Raw genomic sequence first — 14,128 nt, forward strand, 5'->3', positions numbered from 1 at the left:
CGAGTCCTTCGTCTTCCCGATCTTTTGGCCACCATCCAGGGGCCAAAGTTCCTCCATTCGCCTTGAATCCCCTCTTCCCTCTCCTTATTGGCAACCGTAACCTCTTCGACCAGCTTCTCCCTTCTAGGACACCCTTCATAAGTATGACCAAACATACCGCATTCATAACAAATATTATGAATACCTTCATACTCAATATAGTAAACCATATTCTGAACACAGAATTTAGACAAAAGGGGTTTAGCTATATCGATATCAATGCAGACTCTGGCAAACTTACCTCTAACTGCCCCAATGGTAGTTTTATCTACATGGTGAACTTTACCCAAGTAAGAATCCTATTTACTGAACAGTCATGAGGATTAAAATTAGGTACCCATGGCCTTAATGCCAGAACATGGTTAGAAATAATATATGGGCCACCATTAATCACAGCATTAAAATCCTTCACTCTAGTAAATTTAATAACATAATAGTCATTTTCTAAGTCAGTAATGGTGACTTTCCCTTTTTTAGCCCACTGTGTCTGGATTCTTTGAGCGAAATAATTAAAACTAATCCTTTTACCAAGCACAATCACTATTAAAGATAACTTTCATTTAGACCTGAGGGCCCGTTTTTCAGCCGAGGATAGCTGAATCACGGGGCATAACGGATCATCCTGTTCACCATCCTCTTCATCAGAATCAGAATAGACCTCCTCCGAATCATCCTCCATAATTTTCTCATTAACCATAGGTTCCTCCTCGACCATTCCATGACTGTATCCCTCCATGAGTTTTTCCCCAAGCCATGCTCGTTTGAATTTTTGTTTAATGCATCCTCAACCATCCTAGAACCCAAATTTAAAATAGATTTGGACTGGATTTGCACCACATTCCCCATCCCCTGATTACCCCCGTCGGCCAAGGCCGGAGAAGGGCTAACACGGCTCGTGGCCGCTGCCTGGGCAGCCTGGACAGCCTGGGCAGAGGCAGCCTGGGCCGAGGCAGTCAGGGCAGCCTGGGCAGCGGACACACCCTCAAGGCGAAGATCGGCACTGCCTGCCCCCAAGATTCTCCCTCCGCCGGCGCCCCCTATCCCAGCTACACGGTTCTCCTCGCCAACATCTCCCCCCTGCCCCAGATCTCCCCCCTCCGCCAGCGCCCTCTTCCCTAGCCACAAGGAGGCACTCGCCTACACTCGCCCTACCATCAACCGGCCCCTACCGGCCCGCGTCTCCCTCCACCATCGCCTGCTCCCCTGCCTCTTCTGATCCGGCACGATCCCCCAAGCGGATTCCGCAGATCGCCTCCCTCCACCTGATGAATCCCCGTCTGCGCCAGTCACCCCGGCACCCCCCTTACCAGCCGCCCGACCTTCCCTGTCCGCCCAGAAACGGCCCCCCAGACCCCCCGTCGCCACCCTCTCCACTGAACGATCCCTCACCCTCACCCGATCTCTCTCTCGTTCCTTTGCCTTCGCCATTGCTCCAGATCCGAAAAGCTCTCTCAAGACTAAAGTTGTATGACTCCTATCTTTTTTATATGTGTTTTATAATAATATATGAAGTTGATCAACTAAGCAATTGGTGAATAATAAAGAAAAAACATATATGTTTTATAATAACATCTGAAGTTGATCAATTTGCGAACGTTAGGAATAAAATTGCTCTTAACTGCCAATATTATAGATAAAATTGCTCTAACTATCAACGTTTGGATAAAATTACTTTCACATTAAACATTACATTAGGGTATTTTGCATAAGTATTTTTTTTTTTTCGAGTGACTCAGCTTTCGGGACAAGCTTTGACTATTAAGCCTTTTTTAAATCTAAAAATCTTTATTTCTCGAATTTAGATGGAATATAAAGGCAAGTGAGATGAATTGGTTTAGCCATTTCCCGCCAAATTCACAACAATGGCTTCCAAGACAATCAGAGATTTCTTACAGCCAGCCAAGCGCTTCAAATTCTCTTCGTCATCTCCTTCAACGAGTCCTAAATCCCTTCCAATCTTTACCGCCACTGCTGATTCTTCCTCTGCCGCCCTTTCTCCTGATCAGATTTCCCGCATTCAAATCAACAAGCTGCGAGCCAAATCCAAGCGCAATCTCAATCTCTGTCTTCAATTGATTTCAAATTCCAAAAGTAAGTTGCCTTCTTTCTATGCTTCAATCCCCTTTTCGAAGTTTCAGAATTTTTAGGGTTTCTTTATCTTCAGCTGAAGGGTTGGGATATGTGAAATTGGAGGAGCTATTGGTGGAGGAAACTTGGGTGGAAGCACTTCCCGGAGAGTTGCAGAAATCATATGCTAAAACTCTCTGCAAATTTCTTGAATCGGAGATTAGTTGCGGCACTGTACCCATTTTTCCACCCCAACATTTAATCTTCAATGCTCTAAACTCCACTCCTTTTGACAGTGTAAAGGCTGTAATTATTGGACAGGATCCTTACCATGGCGTTGGTCAAGCTATGGGCCTTTCCTTCTCTGTTCCTAATGGTGTTAAAGCGCCTTCTAGCCTTGGTAATATTTTTAAGGAACTTAAGCAAGACCTTGGCTGTTCTATTCCATCTCATGGAAATCTTGAAGGATGGGCTCTTCAGGTTTACTTTACATTCTTTATGTAATCTTTTTATTATCCTAGGTAATTTCTTCTCTTTTTTTTTGCAATATGTCTTTGTTGTTTTGTTGGCTCAGAGCTGGGTTAAATGTACAGTTGGTGACTGAACTTAAACCATCGTCTGAAAATGGTTGCTCAACTTTAATTTGTCTACATAAAATTACTCAACTTTGAATTTTGTCTCAATTAGTTGGTTCCGACCATTTTTAGTGGTTAAAATGTATCGGAATGATGCCATAGCTGACATGTGAGCACGAGTTAACTCAAGATACTGAACTTAAACGATTGTCTCAAAATTGTTGATCACTCAATTTTAACTTGTCTCAATAAAATTACTCAACTTTGAATTTTATCTTAATTAGGTGGCTCCGATGATTTTAGTGGTTAAAATGCATCGGAATGATGCCATAGGTGACATATGAGCATGAATTAACTCAAGATTTCTAATTGAAATGACACGTGACTGTCAAATGTAGTTTATTTTTATGAAAAAAACTAATCTTTTTTTCCATAAAAAACTGACAAGTGGATGTCGTGTGTCGTTTCGTTGACTAATGTTGGTGAAATTATTAGAAGCACTCGGTTCTCCATGTCAAATGGAGGACCTTCCATGCATATTTTTCCATGTGTAATATGGAATCACACATATTATAAGAGGCCTCACTATTTTAATTATTAAGCCGTGTACACGTGTTCAAATATGAATCGAGGGTTTTCCAAGTGACAGGAAAGAGCTTAATATAAGAACTCCTAATGCTGACGTGCAACTCATGTCATCATTCTCGTCCCTTTTAATCACTGAAATCGCCGTAGTGACCTAATAGAGACAAAACTGAAAGTTGATTGATTTTATTGAGACAAATTAAAGTTGAGTGATCATTTTGAGACAACCATATAAGTTCAGCGATCATTGGTGCATTTAACCCGCTCAGAGCTATAGCAATTCAAAATTTGTCTTCAAATGTTGTTTTGGCTTATATTTCTGTTCTTTATTTCCTTATGCAAAGGAGGAAGTAGAATCTCAAAATATGTTTTCTTTTAACAGTTGACATGGTACATAGTGAGAAATAAGTTGTCATGGTTAAATGCTGCTTGATATGTTGTCTGGAAACAGTTTATTATCTCCTTGGTTGTGATCATAGTAATTCTTTTGGTGATCAGAAGCTTTTTTTAAGTTTGTTTAAGTTCATAGATAGAGGTGTCAATTTCGTGTTTTGTGTCAAAATCGTGTTCTCTCATATATATGTTCCATATGGTTATATATGACTCAAATGTTAGAAGAATGATTTTAGTGTCATTTGTGTCGTGCCGGTTGGATTGTCTTTGTAAAATCGTGTTTTCGTATCAGAAATTAGCACTCCTTGAACCTTCCACATTGACCTCTGCTCATGGTAGGAGGATAAGTAGTTGTATTCTTGAATATGTTCAGCTATTTAGGTTCTTTGCTAAGAAAAACATCTGCATTTTTATGTTGCTGGTTCTTTCTGAGGAGGTATACTGATAATTATCTTTTTTGCTTGTGGAATTTCAGGGTGTTTTATTGCTCAATACTGTCCTTACAGGTATGATCTTCATTATTCCCTAAATTGATGATCTGTGACGTTTGAATGATTTTCCAGTTGTTGGATGGCTTGAAACGGAAACAGAAACGGACACCCGTTATTTCTAAAAAAATATAGCTAGGAATCGGTAATGAAAACAGTAAAGAAACTGAAACAAAAACGAAATGAGGAAACACTAATGAAGTGTTTCCGTGCAACATAGGTTGCCACTCCAAAATATGAGCCATGTGATGCTTGTATTAACTGAATAGTATGAGAAGGTTTTCAATTTCCTTTTATCTTCTTCAATTTGCTTTTTTGGGTTAACTGAAGAAGTTCACCAAGGTTCAACATGAAAATTTCCGAGTTCTTCTAGTCTAATGTGCTGTAGTCCCTAAGGAACAAGCTAAGATCTTTTTATCACATAATTTGAAATTTGCTTCTGGATAAGCATGGGTAGATATTTGTGAAGTTGGCGGGAAGCAACTTTTGTTAAATTGGGACTTCTTTGTAAGTGACCATTTTTTCCTTGAAGTTTATTTGATACAACTTTGATGATGTCTGATATTTTTTTCAGATAAAATTAGGAAAGAAACTGCAGTAGATATTTGTTGGTAAGTTACAGTAGGACTTCCTAACATTTCAATCCTTGTGTCACACTAGAATCGGTTTTTAGTCTATAAATTATAAATACCCACGCTCACTGGTTTTTGCCCTCCCATGGGCTCACCATGGAAGCGGGATCAGCTCCCACACTAGTATAGTGCCTAGGCACACACCCATCCGTCCAGTCAAGTCCCAGACTAGCGACAAGCTCCCCAAACTCGATTGGGTCGAATGCAAGTTAGTTCTTGAGCAGACTGACTAACTTTACATCACAGTTCTTCACTTCTGTTTAAAGAGTGTTTTGAATGGAACTTTAGGACTTATCAAATTCATCTGCGTTGTGCTTCGTTCCTCATCATTCTACATCATTTGGATCTTATGTTAAGAGAAGTGGTGAAGTTTCAGTCATGTTGTTTTACTTCTCTTAGTTGCAGAGCTTTTCCACACTCTAACAGATCTATTATATTCATGGGCAAACCATCTAGGAAACCCAACTATATATATGTCAACTATGTTGCACGGAAACGAACACGGACACGGACACGGACACAGAAACAGACATGGACATGGAAACGGATACAGGAAACGTTATTTCTAAACATAGTTATTAAAGGCGCATGACACACTAAGGCGCAAGGGGTCCTGGAGCCTTGGCGCATGGCGCGCGCCATAGCGAGACAAGGCGCACTTACAAAAATAAAAATTATAAAACTATAAAACTAACATAAAAATGCAATGAATACTAAATCATGAAAATATCTTAAGCATAAATAAAATGACTCTGTTTCTCACTCTTCAAATGACTCTGTCTCTTCCTCTTCAAAGAGTCTCTTCATCTTCTAGTTAGTTAAAACGTATAATCTCTCTTCTTTTTAATACTTTTTGTTAATAGAACACGTGTTCCATTCCAGATATACAAAAATAAATGCCAAAAATTCCAAAAAACAGCCCATAACTGCCAAGGCGCGCCTTTGGCAACTGCCTCTTGGCGCAAAATGGCGCACCAGGTGCGCGCCATGGCAGTTGCGCCTCGCCATGGGGCTGCCATGGCGCTAAGGCCTGCGCCTGGTGCGCCATGCGCCATAGGCGCACCTTTAATAACTATGTTTCTAAAACATAACCTCCATAAAATAGCCTACAAACGGAAATAGACACAGACACAAAATGGAAAACGCAGAATTGCTACTAACTAGAATTGTCCATCAAAAATAGTCTGAAGTCTTACATGCTGTTATCACATCTGGATCAATAGTCTTGTTAATGATTGTTTTAGGAATTCTCTTCTGCAATTTACAATTTGTTGTCTTTGCTTTATTCAGTTAGGAGTAATCAAGCAAACTCTCATGCTAAAAGAGGATGGGAGCACTTTACTGATTCTGTTATCAAAACTATTTCACAAAAGAAGGAAGGAGTTGTCTTTCTCCTTTGGGGGAGATCTGCCCAAGAGAAATCCAGGTGAAGTGATTTCTTACATCTAGTTTTGTGCAGATTTTTATTCCGATTGTATCAGTTGTTGAATGAAATAGAACCATTTTTCATTGATTTCTCCCTCTCCCCCTTATGCAATCAATATATAAGAGGAAAAACCATATAAGAGATCAAAGCAGGGGCGGAGCCTGGGGGCCCAGGCCCCCCGGCCGCTGGAACCACCCTGGCCAGTGGTGGTTCCGCCCCCCCTGTCTCAATTTTTTTTTTTTTACAAAGATGTGCTGAATCTGAATCTGGAAAAGCTGATGAGTGTATGGATATGGAAAAGTTGAAAAAGAAAACCCAAAAGTTAGGCCTGGGCCAAATTTACAAAGCAGACCTGTAGTTAATTTTTTTTACTTTATCTCCCTCTTTCTTTGTAATTTGTTTGTCTATTTAGTTTTTTTTTTTTTTTTTTTTTTACTTTTTCTCATCTTTCTCTATAACTTGTTTGATTGGGGATTTGACAAATTGGTTCATAAATTGGGGATTGATACCTTTAATTTTGATTGGGGATTTGATAAATTGGAAATTGATAACTTTAATTTGATTGGAGATTTGATAAATTAGGAATTGTTATAAATTGGTGATTTCATTTGATTATACACAATTTTCTTTTACATGTTAGGAATCTTAAATATGAAGAAATATATAGGCCATACATTTTCTAATTTTGTTCAAAACAACTCAATCTTGTTTTTGTAGTCCAAATTTAGCTTAATTTTGAGAAGTTTTACATCGTACTTAAAAATTAGTTCTGGAATGATAACACACATATATAAACAAAACCCTCGACCGTTTGGTCCAAGAGGCTCTGATACCATGTCATAGAACCATTTAACTAAAAGCTCAAGCTGATAGTTAAGGCCCAATCGTAGATCTTATATTAATCCCTGACACCCATGTCGGTGCTTCCTAGACTTGACAAAATATAAAAAAAAATGTCCTCATTTTAGGAAGTTCATAGCTTTCTATTAATTGTTTTTATGTTTCCCAAATTTGATATTTCCTGGCCGGAGTTCCAGTGTACTTTTACTTTCTGTGCAATAAATCCTTCAAAGTAAAGTAACAACTTTCAACCCTTGTAATTTTTACACAATCTTTTCAAATCTGGCTTGTTTATTCCTATGAATTTTCTAGGTTTAGGTTTCACTACATTATTCCAACCATATGGGAAATTAATTGGGTGATGAATAACTTTCAAGCATATATCAGGCAACTTGTTTTTTCTATGGATTTTCTATTTTGTTAAAGTGAAAGTGTGTGCCCTCTTGATTCCACTAAAAATCTAAGGAGTTAATCATGGAGAGCATAGAGTTTCTGTGGATGGATGATTATCTATTGCGAACTAATCCATAGAGTTGATTGCAGAAACTCACATGCCATCAATATACAAATTTATGGCTACAAAAACACAATTGTACAAACGTAGGAAGCACCGAATTAATGTCGGGGACATGCACCCATGTACGAATGTCAGACACTCCGGGGACATGCACCCCGACAGTTGAAAATAAGTGCCCCCTCCTTTTCTTTTCTTTTTTTAATGGGGACACTTCAGGGACACTTTGGGGACATTGATTCTAAGTTTTTTTTTTTTTTTTTTTTTTTTTTAATGAAAGATTGGGACGTGATTAAGAGGTTAGACATCCCAACTATGTTGGCACCCCTAACGCACTTAACCAACTCTGAATATTATTAATAAAAAAAGAAAATTACAGAAGGGGGAGAAAATTAAAGGAAACGAATATGAGCAACATTACAAAGGTCATCGAAAACATGAAATTGGCAAAAATAAGGTGCAGAGTGCCACCAGTGGAGTGCTGACGCAGATTTGCCAAAACAGGAAAGACGATGCGCAGCTTGATTACCTTCCCTGAAGATATGAGTGATTCTGCAGTTCATAGACGAACAACGTGATAAGCAGCTTAACCATTCTTGCTTAATCCTCCATGGAACCGCAATAGATTTTTCACTTAGCAACTTAACCGCATATGCCGAGTCAGATTCAATCCACAAATTGTGCCAACCTCTTTCCCAGGCAGCTTCAATAGCAAAGACAATCGCCATCAGCTCAGCCGTATGAGCATAAGAATCGGCAATGGGAAAGGCGAAACAGCCCGTTAAAAAACCTCTTCTGTTTTTTAAAATCCCCCCAAAATCCCCCCAGTGCCAGCGATGCCAGGAGCACCCTCAGCAGCCCCGTCGGTGTTAACCTTAATCCAGCCTGTCGGGGGCAGACGGGACATTGATTCTAAGTTAATTAAGTAGAATATATAGGTATCTTTTAATAATTTTACAAAAAAGAGGGGTTAATATATGCAAAAATAAAATACTAATAAAAAAAGAAATCAAAATCAAAAGAGGGGTTAAATGTTTCTTTCTGATGAATTAATTACTTATATATATTTGGCATGTCCCCGGCATACCCGTGTCTCATATGGTGTAATTTTGAGTCGAAAGACGAGCCATTTTCTAAAACAAAGCCTTGAGGCCAGGACATACCACAAAGCAACCTCCTATCAGCAACATTCAGTATGAGGATTGTTTTGTATAATAGTTCTTGTTTAATATAGGCTGCTTATGTTACACCCAAAGTCTAAACTTCTTCAAGTATATAGCCGTGTCACTCAGGGCAACAAGAAATTGAAAACTTCCTATACCTATGGTCCAGAGTGGTATCTCACTAATGGTTCAGACCCCCTCAGAAGGGGCCCTCAATCTGATTTATTTCGTACCCTTCGCTCGATGAGAAAATAGGTCAGATTCCAAGCACGTTGAAAGGTCGTCCTAGAGTCGTCCCAAGCGACAATGAGATTTCTTATAGATGATGTGAATAAAACTCAGGTTAAGTGATGAACAAATGTAGGAGAATGTCAGCCAATTTTTCGTCTTTTATATGGGTTATGACTTGATATGCTAATACAAACGGTGTTGTGCAGGCTAATTGATGAAACGAAGCATCACATTTTGAAGGCAGCACATCCTTCAGGTCTATCTGCAAACAGAGGCTTCTTTGGCTGCAGGTTTGTCTTACTTTCTGTACAATAATCCACTTCCATAATTATATGCTTCAAGATAATCAAAGTACAAATTAAGGGTGTTAACGAACCGATACCGAATCTAGGTAGGTTTGGTATTGGTTTGTTAATGTTTCGAGCTGAGCTTGATTGAGCTTTACAATACATGCATATAATAAGTAGTATAAAAAAGGTGGCCTGGTGCACTACGCGTCTCCGCTAAGCGAGGGTCCAGGGAGGGGTCCCACCACAAGGATGTATTGGGGGAAAGCCTTCCCGTGCTAATTTTTTTGGCAAGAGGCCGCTTCTAAGACTCGAACCTCATGACCTCTCGGTCACACGACAACAACGTTTACCGTTGCGCAAAAAAAATCCCCATTACATACTACACATGAGTTTAAACTATTAAAAAAAATCACCTTTCATGGCCGAGCTCCGAGAAGAGTAACTGTTATTGGTGGCTGGAGACAAACTCACAGATCACAAATGATCTTGTTACCGGCGTGGTTGCATATGAACAGTCGTTCTTAGTGCTATTAGTGTGGATGAGAGATTAGAGAGAGAACTTGGGGAGGAAAAAGCTAATTAGTTTTTAGAGTTTGCATTTTGAATTTTAAATTCCTAATTTCCGGACTAGTCAAATTCCTAAAACATCTGTTAAGTGTTTTTTTATGAGCCTTGTGAGTCGTAACTAGTTGAGAGTTAGAGTTCGGACTAATTACTCATTTTTTGTTGTCCATGGTCATTAATTTTATGATTTGAATTAAATATTAATGAAATATATATAGTAACTAAAAAATAATCGAGTCTGTCTGCCAGCTTTCGAGCCGATCCGAGCTCGAACCCATTTGTATCGAGCTTTGACCGAGCTGAGCTCGAATAGTTTGCGAACTAGCCTCATTAACAATCCAGTACCAATTCAGTTAGGAGTGTCAAAATGGGTTAATTATGTTATAATCGTGATTATATACACTATAAATGCAACAATAATGATAATCATGTAAAACAGGTCGTGTCAGATGGATTACCTTTGTAAATTGTGTTGCCATGTTAGAGATTGACAGTCCTACAATTCAGTAACTATATCATTGTGCATGATTTGACCAGGCATTTTTCACGCGCAAACAAGCTTTTGGAGCAACAGGGAACTCCTCCAATAGATTGGCAGCTCTGATTGAACAATTTGCTTCTGGTATTTATTTTGTGTATGGTTTAATCATATGATACTTTAGAATCTTCTAGTGAAAATGCAGAGTTAGGGGCTCTGTTCATGTATGCATGCATTTTCTGGGCTAACTAGAAGATAGATTTCAATAGGGTTCTGTGAAAAACAGTGCAGTACTCTCTTTTGGTTGCAGCGTTTTTGATGTATTTTGATATGTTGCACGGAAATGGAAACGTTATTTCTAAAAAATTATAACTAGGAAATGGTAATGGAAAGTGAAAAGAAACCGAAACAGAAACGGATACGAAACGCGCTAATGAAAAAAGTTTCCGTGCAACATTGGTATTTTGCTTTTATTTTTGCTAGAGCCCCTTCATTCTGCTGACGCAAAGATCCAATTTTTATGTAATCATCATTAGCTTTTTATTTTTTCTGCTTTTATTTTTTATGTAATTTCTTTTTAATATGAGCATCAATTTCTTTTTACTAGTCAATTTCTGATGGAAGGTTAAGAATGAAATATGGCCTAATAAATCCTAGCCCTCCAAAATTGTTTGTCTAGGACCCCTCCAACTTTGAAGACGACAGATTAATCTCTTGAAATTGCTTAAAGTAATATGATTAACTTTCCAAGTCCTACGTAACAGAGTGTTATCGGGATAGATATGGATTAAGCTAAATTTCTGTGTGGCGTTGGGATTTCCTCAAGCCTTTAGCCAGTCAACTGATACCGAGAGAGTTTTATGTCCTATACGAGTCATGTCAATGCATGTATAGGAATACAATATCGAAAGGTCTCCTTGTGTATCAAACCTCGTCCTAGAAGGGACACGCACTATGAGCTATCTTGGTGTCCAAAGTGTCTAATATGGTTCCACCCTTTTGAAGACATTCACCTTTCTTTCTTAAGGGTGAATGCCAGATTCTCCTAGTCTCCAATAGACTAGGTTCGCTTAATCCTGTGCCGACCATTGACTCAGAGGTGGCGGAGATCTAATGTCTAATGTATCTATGTTCTCTATAGTGTTCTTTATACCAACTTGAGGTTTACCTTCCTATAATGTTCTTTATATCAACTTGAGGTTTACCTTCCTTTGGTCACTGCTCCACGAAGCCTTGTGGTTTTGCCTTTGCTTGGGGCTGAATCGGCCTGCGGGCCAACTCCCTTTACATAGAGCAAGTGGAGTTTCAGACAACTTCAAGCAAGTTGAGAGGGCTGACATGTCATTCTAAGCAAGTTTATAAGGACTAATTGGCTTGTATGGTAAACTTGGAGGGACTATGTATGTATTATGCTAATGAAATATCTAAGAACTTCAGTGATTCAAGTGTTATCTAATTGAAAATGTGACAGTGAGAGTGAATGAAATTTCTCTATTAAATTCTGAATTGGTTGATGTTTAACAAACATGAGGAATAAAGTATCATGATGACTTTGAAACTAATTAACCCAAAGGAATTACACACCCCAATAGCAAAAGTCTTCTTACTAATGTTCCAATTAAAAATCTTTGCCATGTGAGTTGAAATGTTCAAATTCCTCTTCTGAACTTTGTTTAATCTTCAAATTGTCACCATGATTGCAAAATTTTCAAATTAACAAAAACACATTATTAAACCAACCAACCATGAAAATCCACCGATGAGAAAACTACAGAAAGAAGAAAAAATCAATGCACTCTTCCCTAATTAATGGGTAAGTTATCAAAATAACTTCTAAAGCAAATTTAGGGATGTTTGATTGTGTTCGTCTTTTAAATATTTAGGTGTTTGGTTAGATTACCATTTGCTTTTATTTTTTTTATTATTATTATTAGAAAAACAGCTTTTTCAAACAGCAAAAGCAAAAACCAGTTCAACCAAACAGGTCTTTAGCCCTGTTCTTTGTCATTTAATTTTATTATCAATATTATTATTATTATTATTATTATTAGAACCATTATTATTATTTCAAAAAAAAGAACCATTATTATTATTATAAACTTATTTATTTTAATTATTGCTATTTTTATAGTCTAATACAATACAACCTCTATAAATTAATAATGTTGGGACCATATAATTTTATTAATTTAGAGAGTTATTAATTAATCGATAAATTAATAATTATTAATTTATAGAGTGATTTTAAATTTTTTTTTTTAAATTTTTTAAATTACTGATTTAAATAAAGTTTTTGTCTAAAATCAATGAACAAATAAAATTAAATGTGCATTATATAAGTTAATTGAACTTGGAAGTTCATTGTATTTATGTTAAAAATATTCAATGTATCATAGTTACTGAATTACTATATAAATTTATATGGAGTGTTGTTTCAAATCATATCAAAAATAGGCTTCTCATGAATCTGTCACAACGAATTTAGAGGAAGCAACCACTGAAGACATTTTATGAACTTGAGGGAATGATTGGTCAGCTTGGTTACCGCAATCCAATGGATGTCAATCAAATATTGGATTATCCAGGTGAAAACAATGGATGCTCATAAGTCCAAAGTTTAGAAGAAATTGTGTCGAGCGTTATGTAAAATTCAATTGAGGATGAAGCTGATGATGATTCGGTACCTTTGAAACCAGTCACAAGAAAGGAAGCATTTATAGCATCATCCACTCTTTACAATTTTTTTGTTACAATTTGTCAAGGATACACCAGAACTTTTGAATGCATTGAGAATGGTTAGAGATGAAATTCAACTAGATTTAAATTTCAAGAAAAAACAAAATACTATAGATTCATATTTTGCTAAATTATCCTGAGTATATATATTTATATATATTTCGCATATGTATTTGAGAAATTATTAATTTATAGAGGTAATAATACAATGTATTTATAAAGGGTTGTTCCAGAAATTATTATCTTATTAATTTATTAAAATTGATCATTTTTTGAACTGGCCCAAGTCGGGACCAGAAGAAATTATTATTTTAAAGTGTTTATTAATTTATAGAGGTTTTACTGTATTACCATTTCAGTTCAGTAGCATTTAATTCAGTTCAACTGCAGGGCCTCACATATAGAACATCACCATTACACTTAAACATTTGTCAAACGACAAATTAAATTTGTTATTTATTAACAGAAATAGACACATTAAATGAAACAAACATTAGTTAATTTGTAATATTGAAAGATGTAATGATATTAAAATGAAATATGTGGCGTTTAAGTGTAACAATACAGTCATTTGATGCATCAATTTCTATTAATGAGAACTTTAATTGTACCATTTAACAAACGTAGCATTGAAATTGTATTATTGTTTTGTAGGACAGTAACCAAGCCAAGTCGAGCTTTGACTTTCTCATGCTCAGCTTCTTAAAAAATTGACGAGCTCAAACTCAATATTTTGTTCGCGAGCTGCTCATTTATTTGTTCACCAGCTTTGCTCGCAAGTATATGGTTAATTCTATCTTGCGAACATCTCATTAATTATATTTATTTTAAATTTTTTTAACACAAAACTATATAGTTTTTTAAAACCTATAGAATTAAGACTAAACTTTCATATAAAACTACATAATTTTACATTTCATTCTTTATAGAAATACTGTTATTAGAAAAATAATCAAATCAAACTTGCTCGTGAACCCGTTTATAAACATTATAATCAAGCTTATTCATGAACTTATAATCGAACATGCTCGCAAGCTTCCAAGCGAGTTTTACCATGCTCAAGCATGACTCATTTGTAAATCAAGCCGAACATGATCAAACTTTTAT

The 14,128-nt window shown here is 36.9% G+C and overlaps 1 protein-coding gene across 1 annotated transcript; it reads left to right on the forward strand.

The window, feature by feature from the left end:
* The first annotated feature begins 1,831 nt into the window (after positions 1–1,831).
* Positions 1,832–10,830, forward strand: LOC136205263 (uracil-DNA glycosylase, mitochondrial). The gene is made up of 6 exons (XM_065995785.1): positions 1,832–2,130; positions 2,204–2,586; positions 4,135–4,165; positions 6,070–6,205; positions 9,160–9,243; positions 10,345–10,830. The coding sequence occupies exons 1-6, from the start codon at positions 1,902–1,904 to the stop codon at positions 10,409–10,411; spliced, it is 930 nt and encodes a 309-aa protein (XP_065851857.1). The 5' UTR covers positions 1,832–1,901; the 3' UTR covers positions 10,412–10,830.
* The last annotated feature ends 3,298 nt before the right edge of the window (positions 10,831–14,128 follow it).

The sequence above is a fragment of the Euphorbia lathyris genome, chromosome 9 (genome assembly GCF_963576675.1).
Source record: "Euphorbia lathyris chromosome 9, ddEupLath1.1, whole genome shotgun sequence".
Lineage (NCBI taxonomy): Eukaryota > Viridiplantae > Streptophyta > Magnoliopsida > Malpighiales > Euphorbiaceae > Euphorbia > Euphorbia lathyris.

What these genes read in the sequence shown, in the direction of transcription:
- LOC136205263 (XM_065995785.1), top strand. Translation starts at nt 1,902, where the DNA reads ATGGCTTCCAAGACAATCAGAGATTTCTTACAGCCAGCCAAGCGCTTC. An exon ending in ATTGATTTCAAATTCCAAAA is followed by an intron (nt 2,131 to 2,203) that starts GTAAGTTGCCTT and finishes CTTTATCTTCAG; the next exon opens with CTGAAGGGTTGGGATATGTG. An exon ending in GCTCAATACTGTCCTTACAG is followed by an intron (nt 4,166 to 6,069) that starts GTATGATCTTCA and finishes TGCTTTATTCAG; the next exon opens with TTAGGAGTAATCAAGCAAAC.